Raw genomic sequence first — 24,104 nt, forward strand, 5'->3', positions numbered from 1 at the left:
ATATCTGTAGGCCATAATCATCAACATTTCAAGAAATAAAGCCTTGAAGTATTTCACTCTATGTGTAATGAGTCTATATAATATATGGGTTTCACTTTCAGAAATGAGTGACAAAAAATATTGAACTTTTTCATGATATTCTAATTTTTTGAGATGTACCTGTATACACCAGCCTTCACTCATATAGGGGGAGAATAAGTACAATGGGACACTTCATGAGTATCTGCCTTCTGGGACAATTTCATAAACTCCAATACAAAAGCTCTGACTTCATACATTTTTGTAAATTTCAACTAATTTCCTGCAGCATGCAGAGGAAAACAAAATATAAGACAAAAATAAATAAATATACAACAGCAGTAAAGGCTAGCTTTATGTCTGTATTCCATTGTTTTGATTTCATAATTAATTTTGCATAAGTGAGAAAAGCTGTCAATAGTGACCTACCTAGTTTGCACTACAAGTGATCCCAGAATGCTTTGAGAGTAGCACAGAGAATAAGCCTGGAAGGCTTTTTTAAGTGTTCTCCTTCATATGAAATTCACCAGGGAAAAGAAAACATTGGTTTACTGTTTAGCAAATACACTGTATGTATGAAGTGTCATTTTTGTTGAATAGATGCCAAAGAAGTGAACAGTGTAGCTGTTTTTCTCCTTACATCATCTTTTGTTTCTGTTCATTGACAGCCCCCTGGTGGCTGAATTCACACACTGTGTGTTTAATGTAACAAAAGTAAAATTGTATTTCTGAATAATGCCAGACTGGGTTGCAGCTACAAATGCATTTATGTGTTCATTATTTAAGTGCTGCAGGTGGTAAAAAATGGAGTTTGTTTGGTGTGATTTACACTGAGACAGTGGTCAGTTAAATCAGAGCTGGAGGTGAAGGTACACCACACAGCAGAGCCAAAGTGGCACGTTTCAATTCATTTAATAAAGGCTGGTGCAGATAAACTACCAAATACAAAAGATCAACCCTTTTGACAATACACTAACTTACTTAAGTTGTATGTAGACACCTGGATGTCCTTATCAAATTAAGCTTTAATGTTTCATTTTCAGAACAACAAAAAAAAAAATCAGAAAAAAATGATTATCCCAATTTTACTTCACAGGTGATAACAGCACATCATGGACGGACAACAGTGCTAAAACAATGTGTTTTGTATCTTGTCATATAAAAGACATAAAAAGAAAAAGAAATGGATTTCAGTTATACTTTTAAAGAATTAAAAAAAGTGAATGGAGGAGCTTGGTGCTTTTCAGGCCATCCAACTAAGCACAGCTTTTTGTTGTAAGAAGCTGTATGAAGTAGATTCAGATAATATCCTTCATGGGTCATCACCTCCATGGCTCTACTTTGACTTTACTTTTTGTTGCATTTCTTAAGCTTTTTTCCACTGCTGTCTCTCTGACAGCCGCTCTGATGCTGTTGTCAACAGTAGATTTGACTGTTTTTCTGGTAAGGCCTCTGTCAGTCCCTCTTGTTGTCATTTCAGGTTTTGGAACAGCGGATTCCTGTGTTTCCCAGTCAGTCTTGTTCTCCTGTAATCTTTTAGTTTCCCATTTTTCTAATATAGAGTTCAGAGGACAGGTTTCTAAATGTGGCTTTGAGCTCCCTCTAGTGTTAAAACACTGGAGGTGATCAGCTGTGTTGCTCTCAAGCTCCTGTCTGTTTGGCTCATGTCGTTTTTGCCCCCCATCTTCTTGAATCGTCCCTTCTAGTCGGCACAAACGTACCAATTTCTGGTTAAGATGATTTTCCGGAGTGTTGGAAAAGTTTCTTTGTGTTTTCAAAACCACATCATGTTGGTTTTGGTTCCACAAACCCCCATTTAAGTGCTTCCAGTTTTCCTCTATGCTGCATTCATCCTCCAGCTGATGATGAGGAATCAAAGGCTCTTCCCTCTCTGCTTTGTCATGTCTTCTTTCTGCTCCAACATCAACATTTATGCTGCAAGCTCCCTCGCCATCTGATTCTTCAGGATCTTTGCTCACTTTTAAAATGGGAAAAAAAATGATATTAGAATCAAAAAATGTGTTTAACAGTCTTTGTGTTGATGCTCTAACGATGCCAGCTGTGACAAAACAACTCACCCTCAAAATGAAAATTTTACAAGAGAGCTGGTGGAAATAAATTCTGGACAATATGGAGATGAAAAATACGGCTGTTTGTGTTCACAAGTACAGTGATGCCCAAAAATTTTAGACAATTTTCAGGGGTTTTATGCATGTGTAAACAGCACATGATTTGTGCAACTTAAAAGCCTGTGTCCACAGCTTTTCGCACTGGCAGCACTTATTTTCAACACAGAGCCAATAATCCAACTTTTTCGATAACCAGCACCTCAGTGTGTATATGAGAGATACAAATATCCATCCAACAAGATGAACTGGTCTGATCATGCAGGGTTCCTTTTAAGAGGAAGGTCTTCCCCCAGCATCAATGGTATTTGATGCAATGTTCACAGCCAGGGGTGTAGCTAGGGATTCTGGGCCCCTGAAAAAAAAGTTGCACAGGGCTCTCCACAGCCAGCCAGCCAAACAGAAAATGCTGCGCTGTATAACCCATATCGATGCATTTTTATGTATGTTTTTACTAAAAACTCCCTATTTTAATGAGCCCTATTTTTGCTAAGGTTGAATGAAATTTAAATGTTATTTTCTTCACTTTAGTTTATGTGTTTATTAGCCTCTTTTTTCACTCTATCCCTACTTTCTCCTCTATTTTCCTGATCTTGCTCTCTGTCCCTGCTTTGTTCTCCTCCATCTTCCTCATTCTTTGTTCCTGCTTTTGTCTCCTCCTGAAAGCTTTAAAGCCATTGAATGTGCTACTGTGTGTACTCGTCTCTCTTTGATAAAAAACTATTTTAGGAGTTGTTTGCTCTCATTTTGCCTCCTTATTCTTACTTTTATAGCTTTTTTTCCATTGAGCATCCGATTTAAAGTGTTTAGGCAGCATTACTCATCACAGTCACCTGTCTTCTCTCCTTTAGGCTCTGCTACAGCACTAAGGGTGGAGTATACCATTTGAACATTCTTGAAGGGAGGAGCAGGGGCTCTCCAGTACTTTATTTTACTCTATTTGAACAAAACTTTGAGTGGCTTTGATTCAACAACCCAATATTCAATAAATTAGACAGATCTTAAGATTAAAATCCACATTGTAATGCCTCACAAACTTACCCTTCCTGTACATGAGGAGATAAGCTGTGGCAGACTTCAAACACTTGCCACTCTCTCCAAACAGTGATTGTCTGACCTGAAATATTTGGAAATAATATCACAGTTTTTTATTACACTGACAAGAGGATTTGTGAAATTATTCTGAATTTCAAATGAGCTTCCTTACCCCTTTAACAACATCATCATTGAAGTGATACCACCCCTGAGTCTCAAAGGATTTGATATGTGAGGTGTAATGGCCCCCTGTTAGATCTCCATAGTGGTGCACTAAAGCGTAGAGATCATATGTGCAGTTCTGCAGAGAGAGTCATTACATCAAGTCACCACATTTATAAAATGCTTTTTTCAATATAAATTAATAACAATGTACCTTCATGTGTAATGTTTCTGGGACTTCTACTACGCAGTGAAGCTTGACATAACACCGGTGTTTGTTGTCGAAGCTGAACCTCTTCAGCAGGAGGGTCAAAATCTCTGGATGCTGGGTTATCTCACATCCCTAAACCACATTATAAAAACATAGGACTTCATTTAAAAGACTTTAGACATTACCAGGCAAGGAAAAAAAAAAACTTTTAAATTTTGAAGACAAAAGCATTCAATAGTAAGTTAAATCTAATAACGCTACACATTAGCAGCCATAATTATCAAGCCTTGGAGGGAAGATATGCTTGCTGTTACTGGAGAACACCACTAGAGGGCAAATCAGAGTGCTCAGCCTGTATGCAACTATCTGATGTTTGGGATTTAAGGCTAAAATCAGATCACACATACTAGTAACATCAGATCAGCTCAACGGTTTATGTAGTGACTGTGTTAACTGGTGACATTCAGCTGACTGTATTCAAAGATGTCATCATTACTGCAGCTGATTAAAATAGAAATGGTCCTCGTGAATGTTTTAACAATATCAACAGAAATACTCCTCATTTCCACATACATATGGTTATGGAGGCCAGTCAGCTGAAAGTCCATTCATTCCAATGGGAATCTTTGTGATTGCATGTATGAATTTAGTGTCTCTTCACACAACATATATATCAGAGACTGTATTTTAACTTGCATAAAGTCAATATGTCTTTATAAGCAGGATTATCTTAAAAATCGGATACTGTGACAATCTAATAACAGATGCTACAAAATCATATAGTCACATTTTAGCAGACTCAGATCTAGACCATCATTTAAAAATAGAACAGAGAAATGACGTCAAAGTTCTGGCAGGAATTTTAAGAAAATATAAATACTCACAAATTTTGCATTGTGCTTTTTGTTGCAGTGGTTGCAGTAAACCTTGTTGTCCCTGCTGACTCTCTCTCCCCTGAAGAATGCCTCCAAACCTTTCTCCTGGAAACAAACTGTATGAACACTTTTGTATTTTTAAAAATTTATCAAGAACTTAAATCCTTGTAAAATTAAAGCAGTACCACACTGTAGATCTGACGGCCAGAGTCTTCCACTGCAAGAGGCAGAATCCAAAACAAGCTCCCGCTGTCATTTCTCTGTTTGCACTGGAGGCATCTGGTCCAATGATTCAGCTCTCCCTTGAATATCTGAATGAAGATTAGATGTTCAATAAGTCCAGCATATACTGGTAGTTAAAGAAGAGTTACAGAAACATTTCATAAGAAAAAGCTGTCATCATATCTTACTCTGATTTCAGCAATCTTTTTATACAATCCAGTTACAAAATGATAATTTAACTATCTGAAAACCTGATACTGACAAGAATCTGTACCAAATTGAGACGGTTTCATCAGTAAAAAAAATAATAATTATCCACAACTATCACCTTTGTTCAAATATATAAGCATCTCAAATAATTTGAATATCATGAAAAAGTTTATTTTCCCCCATTATCTAATTAAAGAAGTGTAACTTCCATATAGTCTAGATCAGGTGTGTCAAACTCAAGACCCGGGGGCAATATCTGGCCTGTGGAACAGTAAAATCCAGCTCGCAATATGATCTCATATTTCTGTTATAAGTGGCCCATCAGTATGAGGTCTGCAGATTTCCTCCAGTATAAAAATGTGAACTTATCCTTGATGATTTAAGACATTCTCAGACAGTCACAAAATCTGAAAAGTAAGGAGTAAAAATAATTAGATAGCAATTAAGGAATGTGGGAAAAGAAATTAATTTGGGTTTTTAATTTCACATTTTCAACTTTGCATCTCACAATTAGGACTGAAACTTAGGATTTTGACTTTTTATTTAATACTTTGAGCATTTCAACTCATGATTTTGACTTCTCATATAATATTTTGAGGTTTAAGATTCATAATTCAAATTATTAAGTTATGTTTTGACCTTTATAACCAATTATTTTGTATTTCATCTCATACTTTCAACTCCCAACTTTGACTTCATAATCCCATAGTTTGACCTTTTAGACTCACAATTTAAAATTTTGAATCATAATTTGACTTTTAATTTCATGATTACAAATTTTAATTCATATTTTGACCTTTTAAACTCAGGATTTTATCATTCTTAAAAAGGTGACCCTGTTAGGCCCTCAAGTTAGACCTGAAACCAGAATCTGGCCCCTGCTGTGATTGAGTTTGACACCCCTGGTTTCTACCTTGGATGACTCTGGACTGGTCAAACACAGGATCTTCTCAAAGTACTCAGCAGCATCCCGTTGCTCCCATACTGTTTGAGTAGACAAAATTTTGCTTTTTTTATTGAGAAATAATGTAATAAAGTTGTTGTTTCTGTGAGTCAGCAATGCGATTCAAGCTTACCATTTGTGATGCCCAGTTTTTCAGTTATACCAGAGGTTTTGGCCTTTTTTTTCTCTAAATCAGAAAAGAGTTTTGCCAGATGTGCTTCAATCGTTGTCGAATCATCACTGCACCTGTGACACAGTAAGAAATGAGTGTATTTTATTACACATCAGAGTTAATGGAAAATGTCTGTTTTAAAGTCCCTGTGAGGAATTTTAGTTGGTTATAAATAAAAGCCTGAAACTAGTTGAGGTGCCTCTAAATTACCTACAAAAGAAAGCAAGGCCATCAACATAAACACTGATTATTTTATTATAGACATTTTTATATCTGAAACCAGCAGTGGTAGGTGTCAGATGCAGGAATTTGCAACTCCTCATTTTACAATTTTCTACAGCAAAAGGTCCAAATGAGGGGTGCATATGTCCATTAAAATGAAGCGTACATTTTATGTAAAAAAAAACATTACTTACAAATGGGAACAAGATTAATAAAAAAACAAGAGGTACCACTTTGTCCACAGGGATAGTCAAAATCAATAAAGAACCAAAAGCTCCTCACAAGAGCTTTAAAGGAAAAGAACTTTCCCTGAATAATCATCAAGCTAAGCTAAATACCTGGCATGAACTGTCAGCTAGTTAGCCTTGCTTAGCGTAAATTCTTGAGTAGAAACCTCTTAAGCTGACCAGCTAAGCTCCATTAGTGTTTAAATCAGTATAACTTTATTTTGTTACTCTAGCAGCATTGGTGAAAAACTAGGCTAGCCATTTTGCCTTGCCTCCAACTTTTATGACTCCCATCAAAACACCTGACAAGCACACTTCCTTAAACATGGGACTATTCAGTAACTTCAAGATAAAAAGGATAAGGACAATAGACAGCTGAGAAGACGCACCCTTTCACAGCTTCACGGAAGTCCTCAGTCATGAAAAGCACCTGGAGGACGCTGTTCAGGTAGCAGGTAAGACCCGGACTCTTTAAACCATGGTAATCTAAACCCAAACAGTGACAGAAAATATGTAATTATCATTTTAGATTGATTAAAATGTAGATGAATTTTATGTAATTTACCTGAGATTTTTAAATTGTGCAGTTTCTTTCCGAACTTTTCCACTAAGTCATGATTCATCCTGATCTTCCAATGTTGACATCTTTGGATCACTGAAGATTTTAGGGGATTTGTTGATTCTGCCTGTTGAGATACAAGAGATACAGCCGGCTCCCAGTTTTTTTTTTTCTTTTTGCTGCTTAGCTCTCACAGTGCTCAGCCCCAGCTCTGGTCAGAACTTTGTTTTGATTGGCCAGCATGGCAGCCATGCGGACAATCACATGTGAGGATATACCATTACGTGAAAACTGAGAGGTGGGTGTCACTAACCGATCCGTCCCGGAAACCTGATTTGTACTGTGCATGTGCAAACGCGCATCTACATCCGCTCGGCATTAATTCTAACCCTAACCAATGGAATTTAAAAGCTAAACCTAAGAATGGTTTTGTAACAGAATAAATGCACAAACTTAGGGAATTATAAGGCTTCACATAAAAACACTGAATGCAAAAGGGTGTTCAACACACTAACCATTATTTTTTGCGAAGTTAAGGTAAATTATAGGGCTACAAAAGATCCTAAATAAAGAGCCGTTTGGGAGTCAAAAGAGCCAGCTCTTCTTTGGGAGCCGAGCCAAAACAGCTGGTTCTCTGAAAAGAGCCGAACTTCCCATCACTAGCAGGGATTGGGCTGCATGTGAGTGCTTAGGGACGAAGATGGCAGCCCGCGCTGCTCAGTGAGCAACAACGATACGTGCTTTCACGTCAGTGTCTGTAAAACTCTCCAGTAACAAGAGAAAAAGTCGCTAGATTTGTCGCTAGTCACTTCTTTGAAAAGAGTCGCTAGAGGGGTCTGAAAACCCGCTAAATATAGCGACAAACTCGCTAAGTTGGCAACACTGAGTGGAGGAGAGCTGCTGCTGCACTCTGCATCTGAGGGGTAGGGGCCAGGCATGGAGATGCACAGAGCGGCAGGAGCAAAAAGAGAGAGACAAATCCCCGAGCAGCAAAAAAAGTAAATCGGCTACATGTTGATTAATCTGTGAAACGCTATAATCGGCTCGATTAATCAGCCCGCCAATAAATCGGTCAAGCTCTAGAAAGTAGCAGAAATGGGGGAAAGGCGGTGAAATTGTATTCTGAAAGAATCAAGGGTTAACAATGAAAAAGTGTGCAAAATGTGGAAAAACTGGTGAAAAAAAGTGATGAAAGGGGTTTAAAATGGGGCAAAAATTTGTGTAATGAAGCAAAAAATTGGTGAAAATTGTGTAAAACTGATAATAGGTAGCATAAGATAGTGGCAAAATGGATGGGAAAAGTGGTTAGAAAGTGGCTAAATTAAAACATCACAACCAAATTATAGTTTGACACACTTTTCAGCTACAAAATTAACTGACTGTTAGCTATGATGCTAACATCAATGCTACTGATCAAACACACATACGTTGATACTATCAATAAATCACAACTGGGGAAGACCCATTCCCTGGGTTTGTCAGGGGCCCAGACAAATCTATGTGCAGGGCTGAGGGGGAGCAAGTAAATTAAAAATTAAAAAGGAGAGGCACAACAATGGACCCGTGGGGGACCCCACATGAAATGATAACTGGTTCAGAAATAAAATATTCTCTGCTTTGATGGTATGATTCAAACCAAAGCAACGCTTCTCACTTTTCCAGTCCATTCAGTGGTATATATGGTCTACTGTTTTAAATGCTGCTGTAAGATCCAGTAGAACTAACACTGTAATGTGGGAAGCGTCACAGCTTAGATGAATATCATTGAGTACCTTAGTAAGCTGTCTTTGTGCTGTGATGCGTCAAACTCGGACTGAGAAAAATAAAAAAATGCTTGTTTCAGAAAAGTCTCCAATTGTTAAAACCTTTTTGAGTATCTTACCTATTAGAAACTGCATACATGAGTCTATATTCTTTGAATTTTGACAGCAATTGTGCTAATGTTACTGCCACCCATGATTATAAAATGAATTCATGGAGATTGCAATTCTTAACATTAATCAGAGTGCATTATTTTAACTGTTCATTAAATATTAACTTGAAATGCTAGCTATATGAAGTTGAAAATTAAAAACTGCATGTAGAATTCAACCTGTAAATCAGTTTGAAAAGGACAGACACTTAAGTTTATCAATGAATATACACTATATATACTATCAATTAACTCTTATATATAGTCTAAAGTGATTGTTTCTCATTAAACTCAATGTTTACAAAAGTAATCATCCAGTAAGTGCATTCACCTTTAGAGAGAAGGTTTCAAAAGTAGGTCACGACATTTTAGGGTTAAATTTGATTGAGTAAGGCTTATTAGAATGAAAAGATGAAACAGACTACTTTGCAAGTGGTACCTCAGTTTTTTTGCGTACTTAGGTAGGCTATGCTGGACTACATTACTTCCGTAAATCCCCCTTAAATTCACTGAATGATCGATAACGCAATATTTACAATGCTGTTTTTTATGAGGCTCATAGAAAAAGAAAAGAAAATATAAGACCACGTTATAATTTTCAAGATATGTCCAAGCTGAAGTTTTATCAAGAGTCAAGTATTAGAAAATCTGGATAACACCTAACCGTGAAGTTGTGTTTTGGTGTCATGGAAACCTTTGGGTTTCCTATTGTCCACAACAGGAAGTATTAAAAAGAGATTTTACAAACGACGAAAGTTACCTGGCATGAAACAACAGTAAACTTACCACAAAGTGATGTACCCGCTGACACTACTAATGCCGTTAATTTACAGGATTGTGGTACAATGGGAGGGTGAACCCGTCGGTACTTACCGCTCACGTGTAATCAAATTCTTTCACTTTCGATGGAAGAGAGTGGGAGGAGGAGAAAGAAGATATCAAGAAAGCAGGAGTGTTGAACACAGAACCTTAGATCAGCCTTCAAATGAAGACCAGTGGGACTACATTTTAAATATTTCCCCAAGAGTTGAGTAGTTTTGGTATGGTGTAGTGGTGTTTCTTCCGGTTTAGCAAAAAAACAAAAAAAAAACAAAAAACGTCTTAAAGGGAAAGTGACAATTTTCAAAGGTAAGATTTAACTTTCCCTTTTCAAGTTCTTGACTGTTGATATGTACATGCGTGTCGAAGGCTGAAGAAAGTTTAATTTGACATTTTAATAGGCTTTACTGGTTTTATTTCTGCTTGGTCATTAAAAAAAGAATGTCAGGAAAGATTTATGCTGAAGCAGTTTCAGTTTTAAGACTTACTTTAAACTGCTGACATATGTGATTTTAGTCAAAAAGTCACTTGTGTTATAATGGAAATATGTTGAGCTTTAGAAGAAAATTAAGTTGCAAATGTAAGTAGGTCAATGTGACCCTTAAGCAGCCGGAAAACACCTGATCAGCCCGGGATTGGCTGAGTCATGTGAATAAAACTTGAGACGTACTGTTTGTCAGAGGTTTCCAACAGTTAGTTAGAATTATTGAGTTATGGAACTTTGTAAAACCCGAGGCATGGCGTGACCATATTTTTAGTTCCTACTGATGACTGAGCATTTTCTCTCCTACACCCCAGGATTCTTTCACGACAGTTTGGAAGGCTGTACAGGAGCGCTGTATATATCAGAACGGAAATACAAGACTTTCGAAATAAAATCGTTACCTTACGGTAACGGCTAATATACCAAAAGTTACAAGCCTGACCTGCTAAACCTGATTGCAAAACATAAAGCAGAGTTAGTCTGCTTACAGGAAAAAGGCTCACCTTCCATGAAAACATTCAAACAGCAAGCGTAGCTTATGACGTCCTGTTCGCTGCATAAGCTACATAGATAACAGAGCTAAAGCTAAGCTCACAAAGAAGCTACATATCTATGTAGCTAAATTAGTTTGAGCCAGGTTTGTTAAAGCTCAACCTGCTAAAGCTAACTTATATAGATTAATAATAATAATAGTAATAATAATAACTTTATTGGTATAGCACTTTTAAAAACATGGGTTTTCAAAGTGCTTTGACAAGTGCAGAAGCAAGCAGAAAAACAAAGCAACAAACCCAAACAGAAGACAACAAGACATAGATGACAAAGTTACGTATATAACAAAGCTATGTAGCTAATGAAGTTAAAGCTAAGCTCACAAAGTAATCATGTAAGATACAAATACACATTATCTACATAGTTACATTAGCTTTAGCTATGTTTGCTAAAGCTTACTTAGCTATAGATAATGGAGCTACATAGCTAATGTAGCTAATGTAGTTACATTATCTGCATAGTTAAATTAGCTATAGTAATGTTTGTTAGAGTTCACGCTGTTAAAGCTCACATTGCTAAAGCCACCTTAGCTTAAAATAAAAGTGCTACATAGCTACTGTAGCTGCATGGCTGATGTCACTGAAGCTAAGCTCACAGAGCAGCCAGGGAGATAACACGTAGATGCACTATCTTTGTAGCTATGTTGGTTTAGCTACATTTGCCAAAGCTCATGTTGCTAAAGCTAACTTAGCTACATTGTCTTACAGTCATGGACGAAGGTATTGGCACCCCTGGAATTTTTCCAGAAAATACACCATTTCTCCCAGAAATTGTTGCAATTACAAATGTTTTTGGTATACATGTGTTTATTGCCTTTATGTGCATTGGAACAACGCAAAAAATCTGAAGAAAAAAGACAAAATTGACATAATTTTACACAAAACTCAAAAAAATGGGCTGGGCAAAATGAACATGGACAAACTGTGGGTAAATCATTTTATTTCAAGCATGTGATGCTCATTTAAACTCACCTGTGTCAGTAACAGGTGCTGGCAATATAAAAATCACACCTGAAGCTAGTTAGAATGTATAAAAGTTGACTCAACCTTTGTGTTGTGTACCTGTGTGTGTCACACCAAGCATGGAGAAGAGAAAGAAGAGCTGAGGACTGTCTGAGGACTTAGGAAGCAAAACTGTGGAAAAATATGAACAATCTCAAGGTTTCTGAAAAATTCCAGGAGTGCCAATACTTTCGTCCATGACTGTATGTAGTAATGGTCATTTTTCCATTGTTAGTTTAAGCTAAAGAATCTTAAGCAAGCCACCATTTGTGTAACTACTTCCAAAACAGGCCTTTACACAATTTAATCCCAGGGTGAGACCTCTGAACTTTTTCTTTATTTTATCTCTGAAATGTTGTTTAATCTGTTATGATGGCAATGTGGTTATTTCATGAATGTACCTGCCATACTTTGAAGTTGAAATTTTAAAATTATACAAACTGGATATAGTACATCCTCGTGGCAAATTTATGGCACTTCCTCTCTGAGGTCAACTGTGATTCAGATGAAGGTCTTTGAGAATGGCCACCAAAAGTGAACGGTCTGCAGCCAGACTGCTCTTAGATTTACACCTTTTGAGATTTTCATTTCAGTCAAAGGGACTTAGAAATGAATATCTGTGCATTAAACAAATAGATATCTCTGCATACTTAAAATGAAATTTAGCATAAATGTTCATCAAAAGTAAACAAAAACAGTCAGGGCTGAAGATGCAGCTCACTGCTAGAAAGTTTTTTCCATCACCTGTTTACTTCCGTTAAAGACCACAAAATCTCAGATGGGCCACAGCCTGCAGACTTCTTGTCTTATTCCCTCTCCTTTCATATAATGATGTGTCATTCATGAACAAGGCAGCTCAAAGAGATGGATCTTGTATAGGAATGATGGGATCCAGATCCTATTTGAAAGCTTTGATTTGATTGTTTGTAGTTTGTCATTTAATTGATGGATTAGGGATGATCTTTTCTCCATACTAATCTGCCACAGGCCTGCAGGGTGTTTTGGGGAGACAGAATATTTCAGAGAACATGGAGTGTTAATCTAAATCTTATTTCTTATAGCGTAACAAGTTCTTTCACTGAGATTAAACATGAGTATCCCAGGAGAGGAGTCGATGAAGAGATACGACCCACTGGATGCTACCTTGACATTCGTCTACGGGGAGGATGACCTGAATCCAAGTTGTAAGATACATATCCTGTTTCCTTCAGCTCTTAAAGAATAATGTTTTAAAACAGAATAATTATAAACAGTATAATTCATTTCATTTTCTATTTCTCCAATAACATTTGTCTTCCTCATCTGTATCTGACACAATGATAGGTCACTACAAATAAATGAATAATAACTGTATTGTGTGTGGTCTCAGTTAATGACAGTGATGATGATGAAGATGAAGATGATGATGATGGTCTGAGAGCAGAGATGTCCTGTGGTCATGCTGTCACTCCTGTTTCACTTACACAGTGGTGTTTAAGCCAGCTGAAACAGGTAAACTCTCAAGACAGTGACAAATTAAGTGTGATAAAACAATAATCTTGCTTGTGATACATTTTTGTATTTACCTGTTGTTATTATTATTATTATTGTTGTTTTTATGATTATGATTATTATTAATAGTAGTAGTAGTTGTAGTATTTCTATTATTAGATTCTGTATTCATTCTTCTTTGTCATTTGAAGGGTATATACAAATTCAGATGCCCTGCATTGGTTGATGGTGTCGAACTGTGCAATGAACAGTGGTCATACCAGGAGGTTCGCAGACTGGCTGATTTGTCCGTGGAGGAGATGGAGTATTTTGAGGCAGAAATCGCCCGTCTGGCTGCTGCAGAATACTGTGATATCAAGCCAGTAAGAAATCAAGTGTTTATTGTTTGTTTCATACATTGACGTTAAAGTAGATTATTTCATTTTTTTAAAGTTAAATCACCGTAGGTGATTTATCACACACAAAGCAAACTACTTCAAAGGTTTTCTTGAATCAGTCCTGATGATAAGGCTTATAGCTCAAAAACACTATCTTGAAATATTAGAATATTGTGGAAAAGTCACGTTTCTTGTCAGTTCTCTCAGTCCTGAAAGTGCTGTAATTGGCTAAATAACTTAAAAAAAAAACCATCTGTAAAGGTCTCCTGAGCCTTCATTTGCTCACCCTGGGTCAGTAAAAAGTAGTTAAAAAAAGTAGTGCAGTAAAATAGGATGTTTGAGAATATTGTTCACATACCAGGTTGTTAAGTCAAGCCTTTATAATGCAGTGAAATGCAACAGCTTTTTTGGATGTAATGCATGTTTATTAGGGTATTTGTTTAGCAACTAAACTGTCACATCTTTTATTCCAGTGTCCTAGATGCAAGACCTACGTGGAGAGAAAGGACCAGACCAACCTTAACGTGCGGTGCACGATCTGCACGGTGGACAAGAAGAAAGCCTACCAGTTCTGCTGGCAGTGTCTGAAGAAGTGGAAGGGACCAGCTCCACGCTCCGACCGCTGCAACAACGACAGCTGTGCCAACCACGACCTAGAGCTTCTCAAGAGTTGCAGGACCACACCACTCCCTCAGGTGCAGGGGGTCGACGCGTGTCCCTCCATCCGGGCTTGTCCCACCTGCGGGCAGACAGTAGAGCACGACAAAACAGGCTGTAAGAACATCATCTGTCCTCGCTGCCAGGTTGAGTTCTGCTTCGTGTGCCTGAAGCTCACTCCTGAGTGTCTGAAGACGAGCTCGTACTTCATCCCCTGCAGCGATGGGGTGGCTCCCAGACAAACCTCCATACCTGTGTGGCATAGAAGAAAGAAGGAATGAATAAAGGCGTTCTTTACTCTGTTGAAGCTTGCTTTTTTACTCTGAAATGTTCTTATTCCTGTTTTTTGTTGTACTGCCAACAATGTATACTTACAAGCTTATTGTTTTTTTCCTAAATAATATTGCTGTAGACCTTGCCTCTTAATCTCTGCTCAGTATTACTAAATCTAAAACCTGCATCAATAAATAAAACTCAATTAACACAGTGTGTGTGTTGATGTCTTACCTAAAGAAATGTGTGAATGTTTGACAGAATTAAATGGCAGTAAAATAATAACAATATGTGAAAAAATAACATCTAAATGCAAAAAAAAACATATTTATTTATTTAACATAAACTTACAGTAACATTGCTGTTGTAATGTTTAACCATGTACAGGCCCCAGATACTCTGTCTTTATAACAGAATGAAAATTTGCAACACCTGTCCAGGAAAGGCGTTAACAAATTAAAGTTATAAATAAAGTCAAAGTCATATCTATTTATATAGCATATTTTAAAACAGCATAACTTGTTGTTTGCTTGTTGTTGTTTAATAAATTAAATGATTGCTCTCTCTGGTAGCTAGACATCACTATGCACTTTAAAATAATTATGGGAATATAAGCATACATTTATCTAACCATAATTAATTGATGATAATAATAATAATATTGTTTTGATGACAATAACAATAATGGTAAAAAATTGGTAATGTACTAATATGAAAGTAGCAATAATGATGAAATAATAGCAATAAGGCTGTCTGTATATCTGTGTCAAAAAGTCAAATATCTGGATCTAGAAACATACATTCAAATCTATGTGTGTCTTACCTCTGTATCACAACAATGAAGGAAATAAGGAAAATAAGAAAAATGGTAATGTTTGTGTATATGTATGTGTATGTATATAGATATATATAGTTATGTGCAGATATTTGCCGTATTAATTTTATCCCCTACCTTAACAAGGCATCCAGGGCCAACTGCCAAAAAGCATCTCCACAGAATCCAGGCAACAGAGTCTCTACGGATGTTCAGTGCCTTGGAAATTGTACTGTATCCGTCTCCTGACTTGTTCTTTTCAATAACAATAGTACCAATCAGCTGGACTTCTGTTAAATTAGGCCAGGCTCTGTACATGTCCAATGTTGAGATAGGTAGGTAGGTATACGTAGGTTGGTTGGTTAGTTGAATTACTGAAGTAATATCAGTCAAGTCCTTCAGACTAAATAGAAAAAGGACCATCCCGTTTATCAATGCAAAGTTCACAACCAGCATCTGTGACAGTATCGGAGTGTTTTAGTGCCCATGGCATGGGTAACTTGCACATCTTTGAGGGCATTATTGATAGGAGGCAGAAATACAGGTTTTTGAGCAACATATGCTTCCAACCAGGCAATGTCTTGTTTATTTCAGCAAGTCAGTACTCTTTATTCTGATTTTGACATTCAACAGTCTCACAACTTTTTTAGAATTGGGGTGCACATTATAAAAAATAGAATTTAGTAATAACATAGAGATATTTAAAAATCTTGCCATTTGTTTTTTATTGACATGACAGGTTTGCCTGCTGAGGTCAATGACCCTTTTTAAAGGCTAGTTTAGACCTTATTTCTAGTTATCAAACCTTATTGAAATGATGGTACAAAATGTCTCCAAAGACTAAGGGCTGGTACAAACCACGTGTGTACAATTATGTAGCCCCAGCCAAGGGTAGTCATGCCTTTGAGGATTCTGTTCAAGTGATGAGCAATGTTATCCCCACAGAATCTACTTTTAAAAAATTGCTTTAGTTATTGGTTACCTGAGGCTCTTTTTGGCAATAAGTGTAGTATTTGTCCTGTCCCTTCATATCATACGGAGGACAACATGCCAAAATAATACAAAAAAATAATGTAGAATGTAGAGTACTTCTGTATTTTTTTTAATGCCAGGTTTTATACCAAGCCACCATCAGAGGTGTGGCAAAATCCTTTCTTTGAATCTTACTTTCTCTTTGTCTAAAACAAACCCCTCCCCCAGTCTGTCTGCAGAATGTTGCATACCAACTTTTAGTTGCAGGTACTTTCTCAAGTTGATTTTCTTTTGTTATCTAGGTTTGTTACTTTTGTTTTCTAGGTTTGCTTGGATTCGAAAACTTGAGTTTTGAATGAATGAATGTTTAAATAGCATGTATTTTTTGGTGAACCACAGGGATCTGTCTTCACACCCTTATATTGAAATGTTTGAGCTTTTCACTTTGTTTATAGTGATAATTTAACATTCTGTATTCATTTGTTGCTATTTTGTTTGAAGAGCACACTAAATGATTAAGTTTGATGTAGCTAGCGTTGTAAAGTATGAGTATTTCTTCATGCTTTCATCTTGATAGAATCTACAGTCTGGGCACTGGGTGGTCTGTTTGGATGGGTAGGTGAGATGTGGGCAGGGTTTGATACAGAAAACCCCTCTGTTTCCTTGTTAAGCACTAAATTTAATCCAGGGAATTGCTTAGTCATCTTCTTGTAAGAGCCAGTAATTCCTGTAACAAACTTTGTTGTTGACACACCTAGTGTGATGAGAGCTTTGTTTAGCATACTTTAGCGTGTTAATGATGATAAATTATATTTTCTCAAAGAGGTTTGAGAGTACTGTACTGTTTTACCAAGGCCTTAAGAAACCAGTTTAAGCTTTTCTTTTTTTCTTTTTAAATTCACCTGTATTCATCAACAAAATCTGGCAGTTACAGTCATGAAATAACTACAATATTAACATTACAGATGAGGAAACATTTCATAAATAAAACTAAGAAATAGGTCAGAGGTCTGTTGAGGGGTTATTTATGTAGAGACCCAAAAGGTGGCTCACTTAAGCTTTGTTAGCTTTAGCTAAAGCTAACATAGCTATGCTAGCTACATAGTTAAAGTTACTACGTAAGCCAATGTAGCTAAGTTGGCTTTGGCAACACGAGCTTTAGCAACACGAGCTTTAGCAACATGAGCTTTAGCAACATGAGCTTTAGCAGCATGAGCTTTAGCAACACGAGCTTTAGCAACATGAGCTTTAGCAACATGAGCTTTAGCAACATGAGCTTTAGCAGCATGAGCTTTAGCAACACGAGCTTTAGCAGCATGAGCTTTAGCAACATTAGCTTTACCAACATGAGCTTTAGCAGCATGAGCTTTACCAACATGAGCTTTACCAACATGAGCTTTAGCAGCATGAGCTTTAGGATTATGAGCTTTAGCAACATGAGCTTTAGCAACATGAGCTTTAGCAGCATGAGCTTTAGCAACACGAGCTTTAGCAGCATGAGCTTTAGCAACATTAGCTTTACCAACATGAGCTTTAGCAGCATGAGCTTTAGCAACATGAGCTTTAGGATTATGAGCTTTAGCAACATGAGCTTTAGCAGCATGAGCTTTAGCAGCATGAGCTTTAGGATTATGAGCTTTAGCAACACGAGCTTTAGCAACATGAGTTTTAGCAGCATGAGCTTTAGCAACATGAGCTTTACCAATATGAGCTTTAGCAGCATGAGCTTTAGCAGCATGAGCTTTAGGATTATGAGCTTTAGTAACATGAGCTTCAGCAACGTGAGCTTTAGCAACGTGAGATTTAGCAACGTGAGCTTTAGCAAACATAGCTAAAACTAACATAGCTAAATGTCTATGTAGCTTATGCAGCTAACAGAGCTATGTAAGCCCCACTCCCAATTTAGAGCTTAATATCATGTAATGTCTGTTGGTTGTTTACTTTATAGAGCTGACAATTCCCTGAGAAGATTCAGTGGAGAAAACGTATGAAAAAAAAACAGATATGCAGCTTTGGGAGCAGAAGCTAAGAATGATGGAAAGTTAGAGTCTGTCCAGTAGCAGTGGGATGAAGGGAGTTTATAGCAAGATTAGCAGAGCTGGGAGTGCAGGGACAGGGTTGGCAAAGGACAGTTTACTTTTCTCTACTCTTATCTAGTAATCTCTTTCATGTTGTCTTTTCTCTCTTTTTCCTCATGAAAAACGGGAGTAGTGGGAGGTAGAGCCTTAAGTCCAGTCAGGACATCCAAGCTCTGCCTCCCCTGCCTTCTTGCTAAGCTTGCTGTTGTCACACTTTTCCCTGTCTTTCTACTTTGTCTTGTGCTCTTTTTGCAGTTTGATGTGTCATTTTAGTCGCAGTCCTGACTCGTGTTAGGGGTAGATTAGATAGTACCAGCAGTGTCGCTACCTGGAGCTTGCATATATGAAGCCTGGGTCTGTTGAAGATGGTAGGACTGTTTGGGCCATGTGGTAGGGTAGGTAAGATAGAGAATGTCTCTGTTTTGACATGGCGGGCAGTGAGCTAGCATGGAAGGGGATGGCTTCTGGACACTGGAGATCACTGTTTAGTCCTTTGGAAGGGTCGTGGGACTAAGTGGACACAAATACGGTGAATAGGTTCCCACCTGACAACCCTGGAAAAGGGCTGGCTGTTTGCTTCCCATCCATTTGCACAGTCAACATGCTCATTTGACATGCTTTCTGATGGGCACAAGTTTACTTCAAATTTAGCTTTAGCTGTCAGAAATAAATCATGGCTAAATCAAAAGCTACTTACAGTAATTACCATCCTTGTTCTTGTAAGATGCCTTATGATGATCCACCCTTTGAGAGAATGTGGTCAGTCGGCTTTGACTTGCTACTGACGCTCTGCTTGATCGGATCAGACACATTTGGCTCCAATGAGGGACTTTACAGGTTGATGATGTGATGACTAGGAATACAGGTCACGTAAAGTTTGGTTTATTCTGGTTAACTGTCTGGATTATAAAAGCAGTGACAATCAAAGTTAAAGTAGTGTCAGTAGACCGCTGGATCCTCTGCAGCTGAAGATGGGCAACAATTCATCATCACCAAAGAGATCTCCTGCTCCACCAGTATGGAGAAACCACTTTGCTACTGGTCCAAGAAGAAGAACAGTGGAACTTTACGATTCTGATTTATCAAGCAACTATTGGGAACCTGAAGAGAGAGTTGCACAGAGTTTGAATGTTATGCCACATAAGCCTAAACAAGGCAAAGTGAGGAGAAGATTGACTAATTCAATATTTTATGGTGTACCAGAACTGAAGACAGCTGAGGAATGTGATCCTGCTAAACCACTGGACAGAAATTTGACAATTTGTAGGTATGAACTTTATAATGAGCTACAGAAAAAATTGAAAACCAACCAAAACTTTATTGCTGAACCAATGAACTGGCAAGACTCTTTGAGAGCTGGGCAAGAGGAGGAGCTGTATGACCCATCTGACACACCATTCACCGATGAAGAAGATGACATATATTGTAAGTAAGAGAATCCCCAAATCAACATAGATTTTACCAATGTGGTGATAGCAATAACACGGATCGTGTGAATACTTAGTCTATTTATTGAGGTAGGAGGTCACATAGGGGTCATATTGCCGGCTATGTAACAACTTGGTGACCATATCAACAGGGGTGCAGGCAAAGCCTTCCTTTAAGCTAGCTTTCTGACCATCTCTCTGAGCCAAAGAGAGCCGGCTAGAGACGTCTTTCACTGCTACACTACCTTCATCAAGCTCCCGATGGCTCATGAGGGGAACGCAGCTGTTGGCACATTTTAAGGCTGTAATTATACATCACATCACAAAACAGCTGCTGTACACAGCAAAACTGGAATGTTGATATCTCCGGATTAAACATTTCAGTTGATTTTAACTCCTAAAGTGTAATTTTAACTCCAATCTGAGAGAAATGGTCTTCAGTGTCAGTTATCAGTGTTGATCCATGTTAGTTTAACTCTGTAAAGAATCAGTTGATCTGAGCTCTGCCCAGTGTGAGTTTAAATCTAACCCATCATGCCCTTGGGCAGAGTGTTTATTTATATATTAGTATCTTAATGTTGCCTGTTGTACACTGATAGCTGCTTGGGCTCTCTTGATTATGCTTCTGGGGGATTGTTGTGTTTGATTTTTGACACATTTGCACCATGAGTGAAGTTATCCACTGAGTTAGAGTTCTCACCTGGGACTTTTGGTGATCCTTAATGCGTACTCTTCATCAGTATGCATTTCCTTGCCATGTCTCTGCTTTGTTCTTGCCAGAGGTGACCCACCATATCACAGATTTTCCATAGTTACTGCAGCTCTGTCATATTGTTAAATATCTAACAACTTTAGTTAATGACTTTAATTAGTCCAAATAACTGTACTTTAGCTTGCGTACAATAGTGATGTATTTTCTGGTCCACACCTTACTTAGTTAATCTACACTTTTTAAAGCATTATATATTTTACAATATGACAGAGCTGCAGTACCTATTGAAATTTTGTGGCAAGGTGGGTCTCCTCTGGAATGAACAAAGCGGAGAGTCAACCTCATAGCAAGGGAAAGCATACTGATAAAGAATAAGCACTTAATTGCGTTTATTATGAACATCTAAATGAACAGGCCCTAACTCTAACTCTGTGGATAACTTCACTCATGGTGCAAATGTGTCGGTGGATCAACACTGTCAGATAACTCCAACACTGAAGACCGTTCCCCTCAAAATGGAGGTAAAATTACACTGATGTTGTTTAACACTGAGACATCAACACTACAGTTTTGCAACTGTTTAGGGATGTGATGTGGAATCATTATGCTAATGTGTAGTCGACAGAGGTGGAAAAAGTACACGTCTATTGTACTCAAGTATAAGTGTAGTTTTTTTTTGTTAAAATTGACTTATGTAGAGGTAAAAGTACTTGCTTTAAAATGTACTACTCAATTATAGTAATTTGAATAAATGTACTAGACACACTATTATTAGGCCTTCATTAATATAGAGAGTGCAGAAGTTAATGACTTACTTTAAATGGGCAAAATCTGTGTAAAAGTAATGAGCTAAAAACAAACAAGTGTCGAGCCAAAGCTCACTGCTAGCTTGCTTGCTTCCACTGCAACAATAGTAGGCTTCTGCTTCAGCAGAACCTGTCAACCTGTCTTAGGCATCAACAGAGACTCAAATATCAAGCAGCCTCGTAGGCCAGCTCCCCCATAAAACTGAATTTATACTGACTTTCAGCCTTTATTGTACAATATCAATAGCTTAGTTTTAAAAAATACCACTTTAACTCAGCTAGCCTATGTTAAGGCCTACACCTCTCACCTTTTGTCTGTTAGTTCAGATGAAGTGTTAATTCTGGCTTTTATTTTTGATAGGGTCAGATGTTTCCACATTGAGTAGATCAAACACTACACTCCAGGAACTGGAAGAGAAGAAATACGACCCGCTGGATACCACCCTAAAGTTTGTCCAAAGGCGGGACGACTTGGATCCAGTCTGTAAGATTAACTTTTTTTTTGTTTAGCAAACAGGAATAATTCATTGTTTTATTTGCTGTTCCACAATACCTGACAACTCATTGACAATTGACAACAAAACAAACTAATGAAGGTATTTTTATGTTCCCTTAGCCTCAGAAGACGACTCAGGCCTCAGAGCAGAGATGTCCTGTGGTCATGCTGTCAGTCCTGATTCTCTTACACAGTGGTGCATCAGCCTGCTCAAGCAGGTTAACATTTTCATGTCATTTACAATTAATCGGCTGCTTTCTAAAGCAGTTTATGTTTGTCTGTCATCTTTGTTTCTGAACTGGTTCTTCTCTTTGTTATTTGAAGGGGAAATACAAATTCAGATGCCCTGCATTGGTAGAAGGTACTAAACAGTGCAATAAACGGTGGTCATACAAGGAGGTCCGCAGACTGGCAGATTTGTCTCCAGAGGAGATGGAGTACTTTGAATCGACGGTGGCTCGCCTGGCTGCTGCAGATTACTGTGACATCAAGCCAGTAAGCAGTCTATTGTTTCTGACATTAAACTTGATTAATTCCCATTTTTACCTAAACTCATTTCCCAATATTGAGAGTGCTGTTTTTATTCTTATTAGTGCCCAAGTTGCAGAACAAATGTGGAGAGGAAAGATCTCTCCAACCTGTGTGTGCGCTGCACCATCTGTACAGCCGATCTGAAGAAGACCTACGACTTTTGCTGGCAGTGTCTTAGAAAGTGGAAAGGCTCAGGCCCACGATCTGACCACTGTGACAACGATGGCTGCATAAACAGGGACCTGCAGCTTCTGCAGACATGTAGGAGCATCAGTCTGCCTGATGTGAAGGGGGTCACTGACTGCCCATCAGTGCGAGCCTGTCCCACATGTGGCATGATGGTGGAACACAATCAAGCCTACTGCAAAAACATCGACTGTCCTCGCTGCCATGTTAAGTTCTGTTTTGTCTGCTTGAAACTAAAGCGTGTGTGTATTAAAACAAGCTCACCATATGAAATCTGTCCCAGTGGTGTGGCTGCTAGACAGACCTCCATGCCTGTGTGGCACAGGAAATGAGGAGACATGTCAGCCATGGATAGTTTTTATCAGACAACAAAAACAGTATGTATGTAAAATATTCAGGTTCAGCAGAACATTCTTAGATTAAAGAAAAATGCATATTTTTGTATTAAGTCATAGAAGTGTGACCAAAAAGTCCAACATCTTTCAACAAAAAAGAAAAGGAAAAAAAAAAAGGAAAACAAGAGCCAATTAATGCTGGCATGCTGCCACGGCCAAAAATAGTGTTTGCTTCACTCACTTGGCCCCAATCACCTGGATCCCTGACCTTATGCCAAGCACAAACACAGACTCCCCCTAGTGTTCAGTATCAGAATTATACCCATAATGCAAAATCATAAGTTGGTTTTGACCAAAAGCACCAGGACATTTTTCCTCCAAGAACTAAAGTCTGCATTTCCACCAGGGCCTAAAGTCTTGGGAAGACTAAGAGAATCAGGCATCCTGATGCAGCCAGGTTTCATAAAGAGTAATTCAACATGATCATCTGGTATTAGATTATCAAGACCTCAGTGCCGGGGGTCTATTATGTAACAGACTAAATGTGATTGTCTGAGTTTTTTGTTTGTTTTCAGAAACAGTATTTGTCATTTGAATTTAAGTAACATTTTTTGGTGAATTAAACCTTTTTTTTTTATGTTTGTAACTTGGTCTGTGTAGGTGCTCAACTATCTATGGTCAGTGGTTTTCATCTAGTTTAGTGTCAGGACCCATCACCAACTTCTTATATCTCATATCCAATTGTTTTGAATTAAAAAATTGGGTACTTTGGCCTTGAGATGGAACAAAAGTTTCAACAAGAAAAAAAGATTGAGACATTTCCTTCAAAATAAAAGCACATTATTGTCTTTTTGCCACATATTTATGTTTATTTATGTTGCACAAAGCTTGATCCAAATGGAGCCACTTGGACTTGGTTAAGGTTGTTGAAGCCTTTTCGTCTCCCCTGTGGAAAGCTTCTGCAGTTTTACAATGGACCTGGACCAGAGATAAATGCATACCTTTGTCTCTGATTAGAATTCTTCTACTCTAGATCAGGGATCAATGACTACATTTGCTCAAGGGCCAGCTTTGTCCTTGACAGACACTGTGGGGGCGGGACAGTCAAATAAACTGGTAACAAACATTTTGGTCTAATTCACATATTCTTGTTTGAATGGTTTTTATTTTACTCAACAATGTATGTTATTTGTAACCGT

General features: G+C 37.8%; 3 protein-coding genes across 4 annotated transcripts; 2 read left to right on the top strand and 1 right to left on the bottom strand.

Annotated features, from left to right (window-relative positions):
* Nucleotides 1-1,086: 1,086 nt before the first annotated feature.
* On the bottom strand, nucleotides 1,087-9,899 carry LOC121504608 (ubiquitin carboxyl-terminal hydrolase 47-like). Of its 2 annotated transcripts, none has more exons than XM_041779537.1 (11): nucleotides 9,768-9,899; nucleotides 6,989-7,109; nucleotides 6,813-6,909; nucleotides 5,936-6,048; nucleotides 5,773-5,843; nucleotides 4,613-4,738; nucleotides 4,437-4,532; nucleotides 3,556-3,684; nucleotides 3,352-3,480; nucleotides 3,186-3,261; nucleotides 1,087-1,996 (listed from the first exon to the last, which is right to left on the bottom strand). In XM_041779537.1, exons 2-11 carry the CDS (start codon nucleotides 7,044-7,046, stop codon nucleotides 1,341-1,343), a joined length of 1,551 nt encoding a protein of 516 aa, XP_041635471.1. In that variant the 5' UTR covers nucleotides 7,047-7,109; nucleotides 9,768-9,899; the 3' UTR covers nucleotides 1,087-1,340. The 2 variants fall into 2 exon arrangements, with proteins under 2 accessions (XP_041635471.1, XP_041635472.1); XM_041779538.1 differs by lacking the exon at nucleotides 9,768-9,899 and adding an exon at nucleotides 9,681-9,760.
* LOC121504609 lies at nucleotides 9,890-14,762 on the top strand. The gene is made up of 5 exons (XM_041779539.1): nucleotides 9,890-10,022; nucleotides 12,812-12,934; nucleotides 13,120-13,241; nucleotides 13,433-13,603; nucleotides 14,092-14,762. The coding sequence occupies exons 2-5, from the start codon at nucleotides 12,841-12,843 to the stop codon at nucleotides 14,554-14,556; spliced, it is 852 nt and encodes a 283-aa protein (XP_041635473.1). The 5' UTR covers nucleotides 9,890-10,022; nucleotides 12,812-12,840; the 3' UTR covers nucleotides 14,557-14,762.
* A 4,981-nt stretch (nucleotides 14,763-19,743) lies between these two features.
* Nucleotides 19,744-22,902, top strand: LOC121505004. Its single transcript, XM_041780118.1, has 5 exons — nucleotides 19,744-19,837; nucleotides 21,719-21,841; nucleotides 21,974-22,071; nucleotides 22,178-22,348; nucleotides 22,447-22,902. Exons 1-5 carry the CDS (start codon nucleotides 19,744-19,746, stop codon nucleotides 22,900-22,902), a joined length of 942 nt encoding a protein of 313 aa, XP_041636052.1.
* Nucleotides 22,903-24,104: the final 1,202 nt, after the last annotated feature.

This window comes from Cheilinus undulatus, linkage group 22, assembly GCF_018320785.1.
Source record: "Cheilinus undulatus linkage group 22, ASM1832078v1, whole genome shotgun sequence".
Classification (NCBI taxonomy): domain Eukaryota; kingdom Metazoa; phylum Chordata; class Actinopteri; order Labriformes; family Labridae; genus Cheilinus; species Cheilinus undulatus.

Excerpts from the sequence above, each read along its gene's own strand:
- LOC121504608 (XM_041779537.1), bottom strand. The coding sequence starts at position 7,046 with ATGAATCATGACTTAGTGGAAAAGTTCGGAAAGAAACTGCACAATTTA. Across the intron at positions 3,262-3,351 it reads ATGATGATGTTGTTAAAGGG|GTCAGACAATCACTGTTTGG; the intron begins GTAAGGAAGCTC and ends CAAATATTTCAG. Across the intron at positions 1,997-3,185 it reads TCTCCTCATGTACAGGAAGG|TGAGCAAAGATCCTGAAGAA; the intron begins GTAAGTTTGTGA and ends CCATTTTAAAAG.
- LOC121504609 (XM_041779539.1), top strand. The coding sequence starts at position 12,841 with ATGAGTATCCCAGGAGAGGAGTCGATGAAGAGATACGACCCACTGGAT. Across the intron at positions 12,935-13,119 it reads GGATGACCTGAATCCAAGTT|TTAATGACAGTGATGATGAT; the intron begins GTAAGATACATA and ends GTGTGGTCTCAG. Across the intron at positions 13,604-14,091 it reads AATACTGTGATATCAAGCCA|TGTCCTAGATGCAAGACCTA; the intron begins GTAAGAAATCAA and ends CTTTTATTCCAG.
- LOC121505004 (XM_041780118.1), top strand. The coding sequence starts at position 19,744 with ATGAACTGGCAAGACTCTTTGAGAGCTGGGCAAGAGGAGGAGCTGTAT. Across the intron at positions 19,838-21,718 it reads TGAAGAAGATGACATATATT|GGTCAGATGTTTCCACATTG; the intron begins GTAAGTAAGAGA and ends TATTTTTGATAG. Across the intron at positions 22,072-22,177 it reads GCATCAGCCTGCTCAAGCAG|GGGAAATACAAATTCAGATG; the intron begins GTTAACATTTTC and ends TGTTATTTGAAG.